This window comes from Sus scrofa, chromosome 9, assembly GCF_054392235.1.
Source record: "Sus scrofa isolate SSC_HxYL_T2T_F1_AM1 chromosome 9, Sscrofa_HxYL_maternal_Yorkshire_Landrace_v2.0, whole genome shotgun sequence".
NCBI lineage: Eukaryota > Metazoa > Chordata > Mammalia > Artiodactyla > Suidae > Sus > Sus scrofa.
Genome location: NC_139391.1, coordinates 82,577,738 through 82,597,356, shown reverse-complemented (window position 1 = coordinate 82,597,356; position 19,619 = coordinate 82,577,738). Strand labels below are relative to the sequence as shown.

The 19,619-nt window shown below is 39.3% G+C and overlaps 2 protein-coding genes across 8 annotated transcripts in view; one reads left to right on the top strand and one right to left on the bottom strand.

Moving 5' to 3' along the window:
* UMAD1 (UBAP1-MVB12-associated (UMA) domain containing 1) overlaps window positions 1-14,993 on the bottom strand; it is a 222,536-nt gene extending 207,543 nt beyond the window's left edge. For all 6 annotated transcript variants that reach the window (XM_084977106.1, XM_084977108.1, XM_021102419.2 and 3 more), the window contains exon 1: window positions 14,925-14,993. The gene's annotated coding sequence lies outside the window, so the exon portion shown is untranslated. The remainder of the gene's footprint in view (window positions 1-14,924) is intronic.
* A 278-nt stretch (window positions 14,994-15,271) lies between these two features.
* Window positions 15,272-19,135, top strand: RPA3 (replication protein A3). 2 transcript variants are annotated; one of them, XM_021102423.2, is made up of 4 exons: window positions 15,272-15,422; window positions 16,609-16,683; window positions 18,104-18,212; window positions 18,735-19,135. In XM_021102423.2, exons 1-4 carry the CDS (start codon window positions 15,324-15,326, stop codon window positions 18,815-18,817), a joined length of 366 nt encoding a protein of 121 aa, XP_020958082.1. In that variant the 5' UTR covers window positions 15,272-15,323; the 3' UTR covers window positions 18,818-19,135. The 2 variants fall into 2 exon arrangements, with proteins under 2 accessions (XP_020958082.1, XP_084833236.1); XM_084977110.1 differs by lacking the exon at window positions 16,609-16,683.
* The last annotated feature ends 484 nt before the right edge of the window (window positions 19,136-19,619 follow it).

Here is a 19,619-nt window from a genome sequence, read left to right as displayed (position 1 = left end):
GCCTCACTCAGTGGGTTAAGGGTCTGGTGCTGCCATGAGCTGTGGTGCAGGTCGCAGACATGGCTTGGAGCCTACATTGCTGTGGCTGTGGCACAGGCTGGTGGCTACCACTCTGAATGGAACCCTAGCCTGGGAACTTCCATATACCATGGGTGTGACTCTAAAAAGATTAAAAAAAAAAAAAAAAGTATCCGTTAATTTCAGACTATCAACTAGAAATACCCAGAGTATCCCCCTGTTTCCCCATCCATCTAGGTGTCTTATTATTTAAAGTTTGTGATATTGATATCATGGGGAAGAGGTACAGGTATCTAGATGAAGAAGCAAGCGGGGAACCAGAGAAGACACTTCAACTGATGTCACAGATGAACTCCACAGAACAGTCTGAAAGCCACTGAATTAAACATAGAAATTTTATTTCCACCTCTCTGATTTATGCTCCAACGACCCATCCCCACCTCAGGAAAACACACACACACACACACACACACACACACACACACACACACACATGCACTCCTGAAACCAAAAAAAAAAAAAAAAAAGTCAACTCGATTCAGCGAATGATACCAGATTTTTAAACAGAATGAAATAGGAAAAAAGAAGGAGGAGGAGAAGGATGGGGAAAGAAAGGAAAGGAAAGGGGAAACAAAAAGATTATCAGAGAGTATCATGTATGGTAAGTAATGTTTATGAACTTTTGCTCTGGGGCACATGTACTAGGTCATGATATGAATGTACTTCTTACTTTGGGCTGGAGGCAAAAAAGTTTCAAAGCCACTGATTCTACTCTGGTGCTCTCACACCCCTTAAAGGAATTTTGAAAAATTATGCACTCTCTTATACTTCTTAAGCTAACATCTAAAACCTCTCCACTGAAAATTATAAAGAATGTAGTTTCTAGCATATTATATGTATATACTGAAATAAAGCCATGAGATCATTCTTTGAAATTTATCTAATGGAATCTATAAACACCATAACATTTTAATGTCCACCATCAACTATTTTAAAATATATTAAGTTCTTTTCTAATGAACTTGGAAATCTGATGATGTTCTTTTTTCTCCCTGAACTCCTATTTCCATTCCATTTCCACTGCTATGGAGTAGCTCAGAGATGCACTTGGAACACACCAGCACAGTTTTTTACCATATCCGGATGAATGGCAAGCTCATTTTTAAGAGAGTCTGTCTTCTACTTGAATACTCCAAAACTTTTCACTTGTCACCTAACCGGAAAGTGACATGACGCACATATAAAATAGCCACTAAAAACCAAAGTTATATAATTTAAATAAAAATCACTTCTCTAAGTGACCATATAGTTTCTTTGCAAAATGAGACACTGAACATGTATTATTTTCAGCCAAAATGGAACATCTAAATTAAACACCAAGTCGGAAGAACTTGAGCTACAAGCTGATGATTATAAAGCATCAGGCAAGGGAGGATTGTAGAAGAGCACAAAGGAGCTCCAGAGAAATTCACAGTATAGATTTCAACAGGGGCCAGGTTGGGACTTTATATAGTTTTTCCTTGATCCTTACAGTTTTAAATCCTTTTCCTACTTTACATTATATTAAATTAAAGGCAGGAAGAGCTTTTCAGAAATGGGATGCTCAGGATTCAAATGCAAAATCCTGAAGGATGATACAGGAAATGCTAGATTAACAGAGTATTGAGAGCAATGGGGTGGCGGTGCAGTTTGTCACCACAACCTGATGATTTTTATTATTTATTTATTTATTGTTGTTTTAGGGCCGAACTCACGGCATATGGAGGTTCCCAGGCTAGGGATCTAATCGGAGCTGTAGGGGCCAGCCTACACCACAGCCACAGCAACGCCAGATCCAAGCCACGTCTGCAACCTACACCACAGCTCATGGCAATGCCGCATCCCTGACCCACTGAGCAAGGCCAGGGATTGAACCTGTGTCCTCACGGATGCTAGTCAGATTCGTTTCCGCTGTGCCACAACAGGAATTCCATGACTTTTAACAGTTGGCTTTATTTGCCATGGAGAGCAGCACAGGGGTTTCATTTAATGATCTCAGCTGCCAGCTACTCCTCATTCCCACACAAGATACCTACCACCGGGAACTGTATGCAATCTTAGCGGTCACTGTAATAATGAAATCCTGCTATCCTGGAAGCATTATATACACTGGAATTACTAACTTTCTGGCATTTTCTCTAGCAGAACTGCTTTTCAAGCACATGATAAAGTTATTTGCAAAGTTACAAATTGGCCCAAGAAAATTTTAGAACAAATGTTCCTTCCCCATTGGATCCCTTTTCCATCACTGAACAGAGATAGTCTCAGACAATTGTACTCGCCTCCAGTGCTCTGTAAATATCACCCCCAAAGCCTTATTAGAATCATCAAGGAAGTTTTGTGTGGTTCTGCTGCTTTTGTTGGATTTGGGGATTTGGGGGGGGGTTGTCTTCCTTTTAATAAATGACCCTATTATTTTCAGAGTCAAATGGTACCCTGGTAGTGATCAAGACTAACTGCCTTTTTTTCCCTCTACTGTCTCTTACTCATAAAGTGAAAAATAGGGAGTTCCTACCATGGCTCAGTGTTTAACGAACCCAACTAGTATCCATAAAGATGTGGGTTCAATCCCTGTCCTTGCTCAGTGGGTTAGGGATCTGGCGCTGCCATAAACTGTGGTATAGGTCACAGACACAGCTTGGATCTTGCATTGCTGTGGCTGTGGTGTAGGCTGGCAGCCACAGCTCTGATTCAACCCCTAGCCTGGGAACTTCCATATGCCATGAGTGTGGCCCTAAAAAGACAAGAAAGAAGAAAGAAGAAAGAAGAAAGAAGAAAGAAGAAAGAAAGAAAGAAAGAAAGAAAGAAAGAAAGAAAGAAAGAAAGAAAGAAAGAAAGAAAGAAAGGAAGGAAGGAAGGAAGGAAGGAAGGAAGGAAGGAAGGAAGGAAGGAAAAAGAAAAATAGAAGAGCATTAAAAAAGTCCCCACTGATTCTACCAATTTAGGGGGCAGAAATCATCTACTATGTTAGACCAGAGTTTCTCAATCTCTTCACTCTTAGCATTTTAGACCAGATAATCTTTTGCTGTAACCACTCATCCATGAATGGATATGAGCACCTGGTATGTGATGCATTCCAGTCAGAAGACATTTTAATTTCAAGAGGTTTTTGATAAAACAAACAAAAACTTCCCTCTTTTTAATACAGTACATGTAAAAAACATAGTTGTTGTTTTTTTTCCTAAAGAAGGATAATAGTGTGAGGAAATATGGAAGTTTAGGAGATAAAGTTGATGTCTACACCACAGCAACTCAGGATCCGAGCCATGTCTGCACATATACCATGGCAACCCAGCTCATGGCAACGCCAGATCCTAAACCCACTGAGCGAGGCCAGGCATCAAACCCCCAACCTCATGGATACTAGTCAGATTCGTTTCCACTGAGCCACAATGGGACTCCCGGTGATTTCTTTAAATAACGTCCTAAGGGAGAATGAAGTAGAAACATGTGAGATCACACCTCTTTACAACTCTATAGCACAGAGAAACCTAGAATGAATAAAAATATAAAACATCAGAGTTCCCGTCATGGCGCAGTGAAAACGAATCCAACTAGGAACCATGAGGTTGCAGGTTGGATCCCTGGCCTAGCTCGGTGGGTTAAGGATCCAGCGTTGCTGTGAGCTGTGGTGTAGGTTGCAGACGCAGCTTGGATCCCACTTTGCTGTGGCTCTGTCATAGGCCATCAGCAACAGCTCCGATTAGACCCGTAGCCTGAGAACCTCCATATGCCATGAGTGCAGCCCCAAAAAGATAAAAAAAATTAAAAAAAAAATAAATAAAACACCATTCAGTGTGGATCTTTAAATGTCTCTATTTGCACATTTAAATACAACTAACATACAACAGGAACCATCGCATATAACTTCCAAAAGGACTCACTCCCCAAATGACCACTAAAAAATCTAAATCATTGCTTTCAATACAATCTCACTGCATCATCAAAAGTCTATTTCTTCCCCAAAATAAAAACAAACTTTTAGGAGTTCCTATTATTGTTCAGTAGGTTAAGGACCCTGTGTTATCCTGAGAGGATGAGGATTCAATCCCTAGCCTCGCTCAGTGGGTTAGGGATCCGGTATTGCCAGAAGCTGCTCCATAGATTGCAGATGTGGCTCGGGTCTGTGTTGCTGTGCTGTGGCATAGGCTGGCAGCTACAGCTCAAATTTGACCCCTGGCCTGGGACCTTCCATATGCACACTGAGGTATACGGCATGATTGACCAATGGGGACCTGCTGTATAGCACAGAAACTCTACCTGGGACTCTGTGATAATCTACACGGGAAAAGAATCAGAGAATGGATATGCGTATATGTATGACTGGGTTATTGTGTCCTACAGCAAAAAATATCACAGCCTTGGAAATTAACTATACTTCAATAAAACTTAAATAAAATAAAATTCAGTCATTTGTTCACTTGTTCACTTTTCTAATTCATTCCATCAACATGTTTTGAGGTAACAGGCAAAGCACTAAGCCCTAGAGAACAAGCCAAACAGAGCACTTTTTCCAAATTCAAGGGACTACTCAATCTATTTGCTGCCTATCTACCACCTCCCACGAGACCAATGCACACAAAGCATGGTGCTGAGTCCTACATAAAACCACCACCGCTCAAGCAAATGACTAACAATTTGCTAAAAGTCAAGTATTGTTATTTGTCTGAAGACGTGCATCAGACTTTTGAGTAAATAAGAAAGCTGACTGCTTTACTTCCTCCCAATTCTTCATCAAAATGCACAAAGAGAAACACAGACAAAAACTGACTGACAATAATTCAACCAGATGCCAAAGTCTGAGTCAAATGTCCATGAGTTGCACAATCAGTGGGGACTGGCCAAGAGTCATTCCTGTAGTCTCTGCCCCCATGCTACATCTTCTGGAATCCCATCTAAGGATGAATGGGAGAATGAATAATTGAAGAGACAAGCAAATGAAAACAGGAGAGTGAACCACAAAGATGGAGAAAGCAATTCATCCATTCCCATTGCCTGAACTTAATTCTGGAACACAGAAGCTTTACCTACAAGGAAAAATAGGCTGCCAGTCACCCCATGGCATGTGAATTCTATCTGAAGTCTCACTGAATTAAATTCCCTCCCTTGAAGTTCCTGTCATGGCTCAGTGGGTTAAGACCTGATATAATGTCCGTGAGGATGGAGATTTGATCCCTGCCTCACTCAATGGGTTAAGGATCCAGCATTGCCATAGGTGGGCTGTGGTGTGGGTCACAGATGCAGCTACGATCCCTCATTGCTGTGGCTGTGGTGATGGCCGGCAGATACAGCTCCATTCAACCCCTAGCCCAGGAACTTCCATATTACACAAGTGTGGCCTTAAAAAAACAGATTCCCTCCCTTATTCTTTAGGCGGTCTTTCACCTCCATTCAGAGAGGATTGTTTTGGGCATAAACAAGCAACAGAGAAAAATGAGGAGGGCAATGGTTTGTAACCGCCCAAGGAAGACTTTGTAAAACGGGGTCCCAGACAGAAAAAGCTCCATGAGCAGAACACAGGAGGGACATCTACTTTCATGTTCGAATAAGTACAAACTACCCCTAATTCTCCAACCCATTCAGAGACCTGGACAGTCGACTAAAGAAGACTCGATCCCAGACCAGCAGACCCACACAGGAAAGTTCCTGTTAGCCACTGGGAACTGAACAAAACAAGGAATGTGTGCATTCAGCTACCTTCCAAGACTAGACACAGAAACAAGGAGCAACAGAAAGTTCAGGGAGGGAGGGAGACATAAGGAGTAGCAATCACCCAGTTAACTTAAGGAAGGGAAAATGTAGACCCAAAAGACCAAGAGGAAGAATATCTCTCTGATTTTTCCATAAGAAACTATTGAAAAGTATAGAAAACATCTTGGTAACCCTCAACTGATTACAAGAGGACACAATCTCTTACACCCAGGAAGAGCTGGTCACCCAGATGATTCAGGACCTCCACTCTTACAGCCTACATACTTCCTTCCTTCTGGGGAAGCACCGTGAGGTTTTCTTTCCCCTTCTTATCTTTTGGTTCATCATCACTAAGATGCCCAACAGATACTTCAGGACAATTTGGTAAGGTGAGTAACAATTATAAGTTACAATTTATTATTTAAATAGGTTGTATAACAAGGCACTGTGCTTGGGACTTTACATATGCAATCTTATTTAATAATTATAATAACCTCATAAAGCTTTATCATCTCCCACATCAATACAGAAATGACAGCTCTGAAGGGGTGAATAATCTGTCCAAAAGTCACTTAAGTGAAAGTATCAAGATTTAATCCAGGTCTATATTCTTCACTCTGTGCTGTAGTGCTTCAATGTCCAAGCCTGCCATCTTCCCAGCACATGTAGTTCTACTCTACTCTCCAAGCAGAAAAAAGCCTGATGGTGCACACAGCTGCTAGAGACTGACCCATAAGTGTTACCTTGATTTCACCCTCTCACTTTCATCCACTGCCCACCATGCCCTAAGTTCTGCAACCCCACGATATTTCATGAAACTTTTGGTTTCTCTCTATTCCTATTGCCACTACTTAAGTTAGGTCACCAGCATCTCCAGCATGGATTACTGCAATCTCCTTGGGGTGTCTTCCCAACACAGAAGACTCCCCAATAGCCATGTTTGTGCCCAATCCCCTAGTCCCCTTCCACACCACAGCTGTTTGGAAGATGTATGGTCAAGAGACTAGAGCTGGCAAATCAGATTCTCCCAAGAGCTGGTCACAAAGTTTGGGGTGACTGTGTAAGTCTATGTAAACAATGAAACAACCATTGCTCACTGAAGAGAAAATAGTCTCAAAAGAGAGAGAAGACAGCTGGGATTCTAAAAGCTTTCATGTTTACACCTCTAGTCCTTTGTGAGGTTAATAAACCTTAGGCTAGTCAAGCTAACCCAAAAAAGTTTTAACAGTTCCCTTTTGACCTAAAAATTTAAGCTGGAAGGTGGAAACAATCCAAATGTACCCAAATTGAAGAATGGATAAACAAAATATGGTATTTACTGCATACAAAGAAGTACTATTTAGCATTAAAAGAAATGAAATTCTGATACATACTACAATCTAGAAGAATCTTGCAGATACTATGCTAAGTGAAATAAACCAGACAGAAAAGGGCAAATGTTGTATGATTATACTTATATGAAATACCTAGAGTAGGTAAGTTCATAGTCTATCTTTAATGGGCACCAAGTTTCTGTACAAGGTGATGACAAAGTTCTGGAGATGGATGGTAGCAATGGTAACACAGCAATGTGGATGTACGTAATGCCACTAAGCCTTTCACTTAAAAATGGTTAAAGTGATGTATTTTTTATGAACATTTTACCACAATCTATCAGTCCAAAAAAACTTTAAGCTGGTTTAGAGAGGTCATGTAACTTGTACGAAAAAACCTTGATTAGGATGTTCCAAGCCCTTCTTCATCCTGAATCTAGAATATTCAACCTAAAATGTCAAACTGATCACTTCACTCCCTATTCAATGCTCTCCTCCGGCATCGCTATGAAGCTAAACTTCTTGGCATGGCATGTAATGAAGACATTCCAAGTTCTGGACTCTACTGAGCTTTTCCCTTAATTCTTGCCACTCCACCACTACCCTACTATACCTTCACCAAGACCCAGTCATCTTCAATGACTAACAGAGTCCCAACAATGGCTCTCTACAGGAGCACTTGTGGTAATGTCTTAAATATAAATATGTATGTATTTTTCATATATTGCTAGCCCAATAAAAGAATTTAAAAACTATAGAAGCCAGAAAAGACAAGAATCTATGAATCCACAAAGGTATGTACAAATACTAGAACTAATGTCTTCCTTATGGCCACTGATGATTTCTGATGGCTAAAAGCCTGGGTTTTAATTAGCCATGTTCCACAGGATACAAGGACAAAGTCTGGGGCCCAAAAATCTTTGAAAGAAGGAAACACAGATCTCCTCTGAAGTAATATACCCTCAAGCTAAACCTCTAGGAAATCAACAAAAAAGCTCCAAGAAACATGAATTTATAATTAAAAAAAAATACTATACAAATAAAAAAACAAGCCACAGCAAGAAAGAGTAACAAAATCAAAAAACACTACAGGATCAGACCCATAAAAGACTGTGGGTAGTAACACTAGACTATAAAGAGACTTACTTTGTATTCTGTAATACATGAAGAAATAAAGGGAGAACTGAAACAATGACAAGACTATCATTCACAACTACTAATATTTGCTAAAAAAAAAAAAAAAAGAAAAAAGAAAAAAACAACCACAACTTCCAGAAACAGATTAAAAATAGTATTGAAATTAAATAGAGCAAATGAGTCACAACTGCAAGAATTAGTAAACCAGAAGATATGAAAAAAAAAATTATCCAGAATTCAGCATAAAGAATCAAAAGCATATGTCTTATAAAACAGAGGTCAACAGCATGTGGGAAGGTCCTTCTTACTTCTAACTGGAGTTCCAGAAGGAGTTCAAGAATAGGAGAAGCTATTATAAGGGATAATGGTTGACAATGTCTAACTGCTGATGAAGACAAGAATTATCAGGTTATACAAAGCACAACATATTCACCAGCAAACTCAATAGAAAATATTCATATCAGGATATATTATACAGTAAAACTGCAAAACACCAAAGTCAAACTGAGGATCAAAAAGACAAAGAGACATGAAAGCATGTAACAAAATCATAATGTAAAAGAAAAGCAAATATAACAAGAGCAAAATAATATTAGAATAGTTTCAAGAGAAATTAACTGTCCACTTAAAATTCTACATAGATTGATAGTAAAACTGTCCTTTGAGAACAGGGATGAAATAAATATATTTAGAAAAATACAAAGAGATGGAGTTTACTACCAGAAAAAATCTCACTGAAACAAATTCCAAAGAGGGTACATCAAAAGAAGGGAAATAACCAGGGAAGGGGAAAAAAACAAAAAAAAAAACTTGAGATGTAAAAATAAACAGCAAGTAAAGAAAATGGTAAATATATGAATAATTCCAAGCAAATATTAACTGCATAAAATAATAATGCCTTATTTGTGGAGTTATAAGAAATCAACATAGAACTAAAACTCTAGACAACAGCATACAAAGTGGGAAAAGGTCATGGAGTTAAAGATTCTTGTTTTGACACAGTAAAGTAGCTTTAGACTTTAATGTGCTTGTTAAAGGGTGACCATAAAACAATGTTTAAAGAATATATAATATTCAAACTAATGCAAAATAAAAAAATGTAATTAAGGAAAAAAATAACAAAATGTCATTCAAAACATATCAAGAGAGGAGAATAAATAAACAAGGAAAAAAGTATGACACACAGGAAGCACAAAATGACTGTCAAAATAAAGCCAAAACTATCAATAATAACTGATGTAAGTGGAAAAAAGGCAAACTAAACCTCCACCTATATGCACTATTTATACCCAAAACATAAGGACACAGGAAAGCTGAAAGTTATCACACAGACACAAATACCATGAGGGCCACAGAGTATAAAGATCAAATAAGGTTTACCGGTGAAAATATAACAAGCAGAGAGGTGGCAAATCACTCACAATCTGCTAAACACTAATGTTCGCAAGAAAATAATCCAGCCTCTACAAAACCCTCCCAGACCTGTGACTATACTACAAGGCTACAGTAATCAAAAGAGCATGGTACTGGCACAAAAACAGAAACATAGATCAATGGGACACAATAGCCTAGAAACAAACCCATACACTTATAGTCAATCTATGACAAAGGAGGCAATAATACACAATGGAGAAAAGAGAGTTTCTTCAACAAGTGGCATTGGGAAAATTGGACAACTACACATAAATTAATGAAATTAGAACACTCCCTTACACTATATGCAAAAATAAACTCAAAATGATTTAAAGACCTAAATATAAAGCATGACACCATTAAACTCTCAGGAGAGAACACAGGCAAAACATTTTCTGATATAAATTGTAGCAATACTTTCTTAGACCAGTTTCCCAAGGCAAAAGAAATAAAAGGAGAAATAAACAAATGATATCTAATCAAACTTAAAACCTTTTGCACAGCAAAGAAAACCATCAGCAAAACAAAAAGACAACTTACAGAATGGGAGAAAATATTTACAAAAGAAGTGAAAGACAAGGAGTCAGTATACAAAATACACAAACAGCTCATAAAATCACAATCAATCAATACCAAAAAAGCAAACAACTCAATGCGCAGAAGACTTGAACAGACATTTCTCCAAAAAAGATAAACAGATGGCTAATAGGCATGTGAAAAGATGCTCAACAGCACTAATTATTGGAAAAAATGCAAATTAAACCTACTGCGAAATATCACCTCACACTGGTCAGAATGGCCAGTATCAAAGGTACACAAATAACAAAAGCTGGAGAAGGCGTGGATAAAAGGGAACCCTCCTACACTGTTGGTGGGAATGTAAACTGGTGCAACCATATGGAGGACAGTATGGAGGTTTCTTAAAAAAATAAAAATAGAACTACCATATGACCCAGCATTCCCACTCCTGGGCATATATCCTGACAAATCATAATTTGAAAAGATACATGCACCCCAATGTTCATTTAGCACTATTTACAACAGCCAAGACATGGAAACAACCCACATGCCCATCAACAGATGACTGGTTTAAGAAGATGTGGTGTATATATTACATACAATAATGAAACAATGCCATTTGCAGCAACATGGATGGACCTAGAAATTACAGTACTAAGTGAAGTAAGTCAGACAAAGACAAATATATGAGATCATTAATAGGTGGAATCATGTAAAAAATAATACCAAAGAACTTATAAAACAGAAACAGACTCAAAGATTTTGAAACCAAATTTATGGTTACCAAAGAAGAAACGTTGTGGGGATTGGGATTGACATATACACACTACTGTACATAAAGTAGATAAGTAACAAGCACCTACTGTACAGCACAGGGTAATCTACTCAATACTTTGCAACAAAATATATGAGAAAAGAATCTGAAAAGGAATAGATATATGTATACGTATAACTGATTTACTTTGCTGTAAATCTGACCCTAACCCAACTTTGTAAAGTCAACTCTAATAAAATTTATACACATACACACACACTCATTTCAATCATCTCAAGGCAAAGAAACATGCATCTGATCAAGTTCCATAAGCACTCAATTAAAATTCTTGTCTAACTAAGAAGGGAAGGGAAATATTAAACAGAATTTCCAGTTGCAAGGAATATCCAGGTGGACTCCTTAAAGGGAGCTGAGGCCCTCGGAGGCATACCCTTTTGTCTACCCACTTGTTTGCTGCTTAGAATGTTGCTTGACCACCTACCCTGGTCTATGATGTGACCTTAAGGATGGAAGCAGATACCAAGCATAGAAGATGAGAATGACGGAGGGAACCTGGGGCCATGAAGTTTTCGGAGCACCACCACACAGCTGTGTGTGGAGTTGCATGCCTCTGGGTTCCTTTGACATGTGAAACTAAGACACTTTTACTTATACAATCAAAGCCCATCTTAACTGAACAACCATTTCTATTCAAAATGGTGCTGGAAGCTCTAACCCTGGGTGAAAGGCAAGAAAAATAAAGTATGTGAGCCTTGTTCAAAAAGAACTGGAACTAGAACTAGAAAACACAGAAGAAGCACATAGAAAATTACTAAATATTAGCAGGAGAGCCAGGAAAAAAAAAAAAAAAAAAAAAAAACACGGGAGTTCCCGTCGTGGCGCAGTGGTTAACGAATCCGACTAGGAACCATGAGGTTGTGGGTTCAGTCCCTGCCTTGCTCAGTGGGTTAATGATCCAGTGTTGCCGTGAGCTGTGATGTAGGTTGCAGACGCCGCTCGGATCCTGTGTTGCTGTGGCTCTGGCGTAGGCCGGTGGCTACAGCTCAGATTCGACCCCTAGCCTGGGAACATCCATATGCCGCGGGAGCGGCCCAAGAAATAGCAAAAAAAAAAAAAAAAGGAATAGGACTGAAGCAGCTCAGGCCGCTGCAGAGGTGAGGGTTTGATCTCTGGCCTTGAACAGTAGGTTAAGGATCCAGCATGGTGGCAACTGTGGCATAAGTCGCATCTGCAGCTTGGATTCAATTCCCGGCCAAAAAAAAAAAAAAATGGAAGAAATCAAGGGGAAAAAAAGAGGGTGTACCAGTGCAGGGACAGAAAAATAGATCAATGGAATAGAACTGAGAATTCAAGAACAGAAATAGATATGTAAACTTAAGGTGACTGGCAAAAGGTGATATAATCAGTGATGCTGGGACAACGGAAATAAAAACAAAACAAATAAATTGGATACCTATCCGACAACATACATAAAAACTCAATTCTAAATTATGGAATACATTAAAACATGAAAGATAAAACTATTAATGCTTAAAATATAGGACATCTTTAAAAGCTTGATCTATGAAGCACTCTTTAATGACATCTTTTTAAATTGACTTTTTCAACTACATTAATCTTAAGGGAAAAATATTTTAACTATACTAAAGGTAGGAGCGCTTTCCAATGAAAGAAAGAACAAAAAAAAAAAAAAAAGAAAGGAAAGGAAGAGAGGCCAAACACTGGGAAATGCAGCATTACTGTCCACACTAATACAAAAAAAGCACTCAAAAACAATAAGAAAAGAAAAATAAGCACACAAAAAATGGTGAACACAAATGGCCAATAAATATTTTAAAAGTTCCTCAAACTTACTAGTCATCAGGGAAAGCAAATTAAGACCAGACAAGAAACCACTTCATGTCCATCATATTAAGGGATAAAACTTTAGGAGTTGCCAGAAACACTGCTGCCAGGAGGATCGATTAGTACCACTACCCCGGGAAAATACTCAGTCTTACTAGCAAAGTTGAAGATGCAACCCTGTGTTCCAGCAATTTTACTGCTATACCTTTGCCCAAGTGCACCAGCAAATAGGTACAAGAATATTCATGGCAGCCCTATATGCAATAGAAAAGAACTGCAAACAATCAAAATGTCAGTCAGTAACAGAGTGAAATAGAAGAGTGAAAAGAATGAACTCCACCTACATGTGTCAACATGGATTAATCTCAAAAACAAAACAAGTCAGAAGATTTATATAGTACAACCCCATTTATTCAAAGGTCAAAGAAAATTGGCAAAATTAAAACACCACTTAGAAACGGCAAAATGTGTGATAAAACTATACAGAAAATCTTAGTGTGGTTAACACAAAATTCAAGATAATGTATATTTATGGCTGGTAGATTGGAGGATTTAATTAAGGAAGTGCCAACTACTAACTAGTTAAGTTCCATTCCTTAAGCTGAATGAGAGGCCCACGTGGGTTCATTTCATTTCCTTGAAACTGTACAAATCAGCTGTATATACTCTTCTCTATGAATTACTTATTAACAAATGTTTAAGCAATTGAAAAAGTATCCAAAAAGCTATATTCAGTTATCTTCTTGCTCATCTCCCTGTTTTTAAAAAACTGCTGTTGGTAGATAAAAGTGGTTTTCCAACTGTTACAAAACAGTGCAATTAGCAACTTGGCACTTTAAGGGATGCTCTTCTAAAAAACTGCTATTAAAGATACTCGTGTAGCTTACCCTAAATAATGCTATCAATTTGTTTTCCAAACACTCAAGTGCAAAAGATGTGCAGGCTTTGCACAGAATATAAAATAGATTCCAGTGACTTGCACCAATGACAACTACGTTTTTATATACCAATTTACATGTGCCCTGCATCCACTAATGAAATCCTTTACATTTGTTTTAGTGACAGCAAAATTAAAAGACAAATATATTTACATATATATTATGGGCGGGGAACTATCATTTGACTACAGTACAACAGATTTCCATCTTAAATTGCCCTGTGTCCTTAGTTTAAGGCAGATGCGGGACTAAACTGGAGACTCGAGCTAGGTACCTCAATGGCTTGGGCAAATTCATGAACTCGGTCTCCAAAAAAATAATAAAATCCCAGTGAATTTTTGTTCCCAATTTCTGGAGCACCGCTGGCATGTATTTTTATGAGCACTCATTCTGGAATATTCTGGCAAGGTAAATCCCGGCAAACAAAGCCCTGAAAATCAACAGACACTTGAGCCAGCAAAAGACAAGAATCCTCCCCAAATTTCCTTGAAACAAATTATCTTCCACACCTCCTGACCTCCCCTCCAGAGTCCTGGGTGTGGAAAGCAATGGAGGGAAAGATCAGCAGAGAGTTAAGAAGAGTCTGTCAATCACAAAGACAAAATTTGTCACCTGGAACCTTGCAATACATTCAGTTATCTAACACCCTCATTTTGCGGATGGGGAAATTAGGTCTCAAGAAGTAGCGCACCTGCTCAGGATCTAACAGCTATTTATATTCGTTTCCTCTACTACCCCAGTGGTCCTTTCCTCACTCAGTCCCAAATGTTTCAATTCGTTGCTAACACGGAGGTGAGAAAACCCACACCACAGTGTGGCCAAAAAGTTGGGGCTAAAAAGGGTCGTAGAGATAATCAAGTTAACCTCTTAGCTCACAGGTGGGGAAATTGACAATGGAAAGTGACGCAGCTGAGGCAATAAATCGCCGACCCTCTGCCACCGAGCAGGAGCTTCACAAAGGAGGCGAAAAATCACTGGCGACCCCACTTCCCGTCTCCAGGGAGGAAGGGTGTCAAAAAGAAATCCGATCCCTAGATTTCATTCAACAAGAACCTCGCGCTTCCCACGAAGAACCCGGAAAGAGGAGGCGGGGAAACGCGAATGGCCGGTGGCGCAGCAACGAGCATGCCACGGAGGCGGGGGACAAGTACCAAACTCCCGCCTCTCTCTTCCGCATCCGTTGGTGGGGAGAAAGAGCAACAGTAAGGCTGCGGCGACTCCCGCGATAAGAGGTACCTGAGGCTCGAGCCGCAGTCCCCCGCCGCACCGCACCGGAGCCTGACACCCTGCTTCCGGGGTTATGTTGCAGCTGGGGGGGACAAGATCAAGGGAGGAAGCCTTAGCCCCGCCCTATCCAAGCCCCGCCCCCGCCTACACTTCGCAGAGAGTCCAGGTAACTTCCGGGACGCTGTGCGTCACTAAGCAGCCGATCCCCACTTCCGGGCGCATCCTAGCCTTCTTCGCCGGCGGAGACAGCGGGACTGTGATCGAGATTTCCGCGCGTTTGATTGGCGGAGCGAGAGTGCTGGTCTCCGCGGATTGGTGCCGGGGAAATCCGCCCCGAAGACGTCTGCCGAGCTCAAGGTTTCAGTTGTCGGCTTGTTTCCCGCCATCTGTCGGTCCTGCATTGCAGTTATGGTGGACGTGATGGAGTTGCCCAAATCGCGCATCAACGCCAGCATGGTAACTCAGTTCATCGACCAGCCGGTCTGCTTCGTAGGGAGGCTGGAGAAGGTACGTGCGCTTGCTGCCCTGGGCTCCCCCTGGGGAAGGACCCCGTGACTGTCAGGGTGGAGGCTTCAGAGTGGCTAACAGAGTGAAGGAGGACGAAAAGCTTTGCAACATCACTGCTCTCCGACTGCTTTATTTCTCACAAGGGAATTTTTTTGCACACTTTTTATCCATTGCAGCCTTATTTTGGTGCTTCTCTTAAGGCGAGAAATAGGGAAGTCTTCGAATGCGCTGAGTTCTAAATTCTAGCGGCCCCCACCCTCGTTCTGTTTGTGTTTACATAAAGATTACAGACAGAACTCTCACATTTACTTTCAGATTTTTTTAGTTTAACCAGACTTGACAACTAAGCTAATTTTCTTGTTTACTTATGTTGTTAATTTCCTTTTTTCTCAAACCTCATTTTCTCGTTGAAGTCGCTTTCCTATAAACATTGTTTGATTGTCCTTTTCTGATCCAGCAGCATTCTGTTATCTCACACCTCTGTTAGAGGGCAGCCCCTCAGTCTGCTGGTAAGAAACAGGCCTGAAGTCTTAGAATCAGGGAACTGAGAAAGCTGAGGAAAAGAAAACTTTTATATAAAGTCTTATTTAGTGGTTTTAGCCATGTATCTTCCTGAAATAGCTGTATTCCAAAATTGGGAAAGAAACTGGGTAGGAATGGAGTGTGGTTACAAAATGCTCAAGGCCACAGTAAGTAGCACAGCTGGCATTCAAACCAGATCTGACTGCACTCTTTGCAGCTGTCTCACAGTAGAACCTAGGTCTTCTGACAACCAGTAGTTCTCTATTTATTCTTGCCTAATTTTTAAAAACATACCCTTTGGGAGATATGTACTCTTTAAATCATGGGTGCCAGTAGATCTCACTTTTAGATAGTATGGAGCCTCTTTAATTTGTTCTTAGCATAATGTTGCCAGATTTAGCAAATAAAAATATGGGACACATTTGTACTAAAAAGGAGGGGTTTTTTTTAATGAAATTCAGATTTAATTGAACATCCTTTGATCAGGTATAGTAACACAAGATAATTTGAACCAGTTAAACTTCAAATACAACTGTTTTGTGAGCATCAGTAAAGTAAGTATGGGTCAGTCTGCTCATCTTTTGGTCAAGCGTTTAATCTTTCAAAGAAGATTTTAAAGGGTTTTGTGTGGAGTTTTTTTTTTTAATCATGTTTCTTTTTTTAGATTCATCCCACTGGAAAAATGTTTATTCTTTCAGATGGAGAAGGAAAAAATGTAACCATTGAGTTGATGGAGCCTGTATGTTTAAGTATTAATTCTGTGTATATCTATCTATGTTCTATGTATATGTATATATGTATGTATTCTATGCATGTTCATTTTAATTTCAGAGTTAATTCTTCATCTTGTTTTGGTTTGTTGCTAATGTTTCTGATTCTTGGAGTGGATGTATAAAGGACCAGCTTATCAAACTTTTCTCTCTCTCTCTCAAATCAAATTTTTGCCCTCTTTTTACATTATATTTCCCTTTACATTTCTAACCAGTGATTTTTTTTTTGACTCTGATTTTTTTTTTTTTTTTTTGCTCTGCTTTTTAGGTCCACACCCCCAGCATATGGAGGTTCCCAGGCTAGGGGTCCAATTGGAGCTACAACCGCCAGCCTACGCCGCAGCCACAGCAACGCCAGATCCGAGCCATGTCCACAACCCACATCACAGCTCACAGCAGCCCTGGATCCTTAACCCACTGATTGAGGCCAGGGATCAAACCTGCATCCTCATGGATCCTAGTCGGGTTCATTAACCGCTGAGCCACGAAGGCAACTACTGGACTCTGATTTTTTAATGCATCCCTTAAATGCCAGGTGACAATTCTCCATCCTTATGAAAGACCAAAAAATCACGTTAAGAAAAATCTGTTTAAATCACTCTTTCCTTCCTTAGGAGTTTTACATTTTAAATGCTATTTTTTGTTTACATTTATCTTCAGAGTTCCCATCATGGCTCAGCAGTTAACGAACCCAACTAGTATCCATGAGGATGTAGGTTCGATTCCTGCCATTGCAGTGGGTTAAGGATCCGACGTTGCTGTGAGCTGTAGTATAAGTCTCAGACTTGGCTTGGATCCGGAGTTGCTCTGGTGTAGGCTGGCAGCTACATCGCCAACTCAACCACTAGCCTAGGAACCTCCATATGCTGCAAGTGTGACCCTAAAAAGAGACACACACACACACACAGAAAAAAAAAATTCATTTTCAGTTGTCACGTATTTGTTTTTACAGTTTATGTTTATTGTACTTAAAAATATTTTCTTGGTCATTTATGAAGACAGATCTGTGTGTTATTTAGTTAATATATGCAGAACGCATTGTATAAGATGTAGATAATAGAAGGTTCCTTTCAGTGGGCTCTTTTAAATGAATGACTCCTTATGGAAATGCTGGACATTCTCAGTTTCTTTAAGTGATTTTGTCTTCAACTTTAATGTTTAACTGTATCTTTGGACCTCGAGCCACTGCTAAAGGTAATAGGACTGGTGATATGCTGACAGTAAGTACTCAAACTTTTTTTAACAAGTAACAATTCCATTTTTGCATTGATAAATTTTTAAATTAATTTTCATGAAATGAAAGATTAGTAAACTATAGAACAATTTTCCAAGTTAACTATCAATTGAAGGTGTGATAACACCAAGGCAACATTTTGTTCTTTGTGTTAGCTTGATGAAGAAATCTCTGGAATCGTGGAAGTGGTTGGAAGAGTCACAGGCAAAGCAACCATTATGTGTGTCTCTTACATCCAGTTTAAAGAAGATAACCATCCTTTTGGTAAATAAAGCTTTCTGTAATTCACGTAATTAGGAGGAAAAGAGTTTTACTTTTACCTTGCTATGTCTTGGTCTTGAATCTCAGTCCTGCTACATTTTCAATTTCTATATAATTTTCTAATCCCACAGGAAAATGGGAGAACATTTTGACCTGCCACTAAGTAGTGCTTGTATATGTAGTAAGCCTAGCAAAGGTTAATTAATGTTAACAGAGTATTTTTGTTTGATTTTAACATATGGATGGAAAACATTAAGTAATGCATGACACCCAAAACGACCAGGCAAGAACTATACCTGTACTATGGATGTCAAAATGGATTATCTCCTATATCCCTTGTCTCATTTTTTGAAGCCACAGTTAAATAAATGATGATTCATATCTCAGTTTTAGAAGATGGGTTGTGAAAATAAGTTGACCTCTAAAAGGGAGAGAAAAAAGAAATAGGTAGAACTCTTTTAAGTAATAATTGATGTTTCAACTCTCCATTGTAGATTAAATATTTGCTAAAAATGTTTCTTTCAGATCTTGGACTTTATAATGAAGCTGTGAAAATTATCCATGAGTTCCCTCAGTATTTTCCTTTGGGTGTTGTGCAGCATGGTTGAACCTGATGAATTTTATGATTGCAAATAAACTACATTGAAGACTATTAATGGAGGCCCCTGATACTTGAGGAAGAGATTCTTGTGATTTTTTTTAATGTTTAAAACATTTCTTTAAATTTTTAAAGAAAAAGTTCAATTTCATTAGCCTAACTTTATCTGATCTTCCAGTATGTCATTTTTGATGGAACTGGAATATTGACACTTCTCACCTAGTCTTTGTAAAGAATCACATCTCTGGCATATGGTCAGATTAGATGCAAGAATGAAGCAGTTGGCTGAGTTTTAGTTTTCTATTATTAATAAAAGTGTAAAAGTGTACTGTTGGTCCTCTCCTTCTTACTCTTTTAGTAATCTACTCAAGCACAAACTTGGAATCACATAACTATAAGGTCAGGACTGATACTTATCAAATGAAACCCTGAGCTGTGTTAAGAATTTATGCTACCTCAAGAATTATATCATGTTGGAGTTCCCGTCGTGGCACAGTGGTTAACGAATCCCACTAGGAACCATGAGGTTGCGGGTTCGGTCCCTGCCCTTGCTCAGTGGGTTAACGATCCGGCGTTGCCGTGAGCTGTGGTGTAGGTTGCAGACGCGGCTCGGATCCCGCGTTGCTGTGGCTCTGGTGTAGGCCGGTGGCTACAGCTCCGATTTAACCCCTAGCCTGGGAACCTACATATGCCGCGGGAGCGGCCCAAGAAATAGCAACAACAACAACAACAGAAAGACAAAAAGACAAAAAAAAAAAAAAAGAATTATATCATGTTAATTAGTTGCTTGACACTCTGAAAAAATTATTTCA

Excerpts from the sequence above, each read along its gene's own strand:
- RPA3 (XM_021102423.2), top strand. The coding sequence starts at position 15,324 with ATGGTGGACGTGATGGAGTTGCCCAAATCGCGCATCAACGCCAGCATG. Across the intron at positions 15,423-16,608 it reads TCGTAGGGAGGCTGGAGAAG|ATTCATCCCACTGGAAAAAT; the intron begins GTACGTGCGCTT and ends TTCTTTTTTTAG. Across the intron at positions 16,684-18,103 it reads CCATTGAGTTGATGGAGCCT|CTTGATGAAGAAATCTCTGG; the intron begins GTATGTTTAAGT and ends TCTTTGTGTTAG.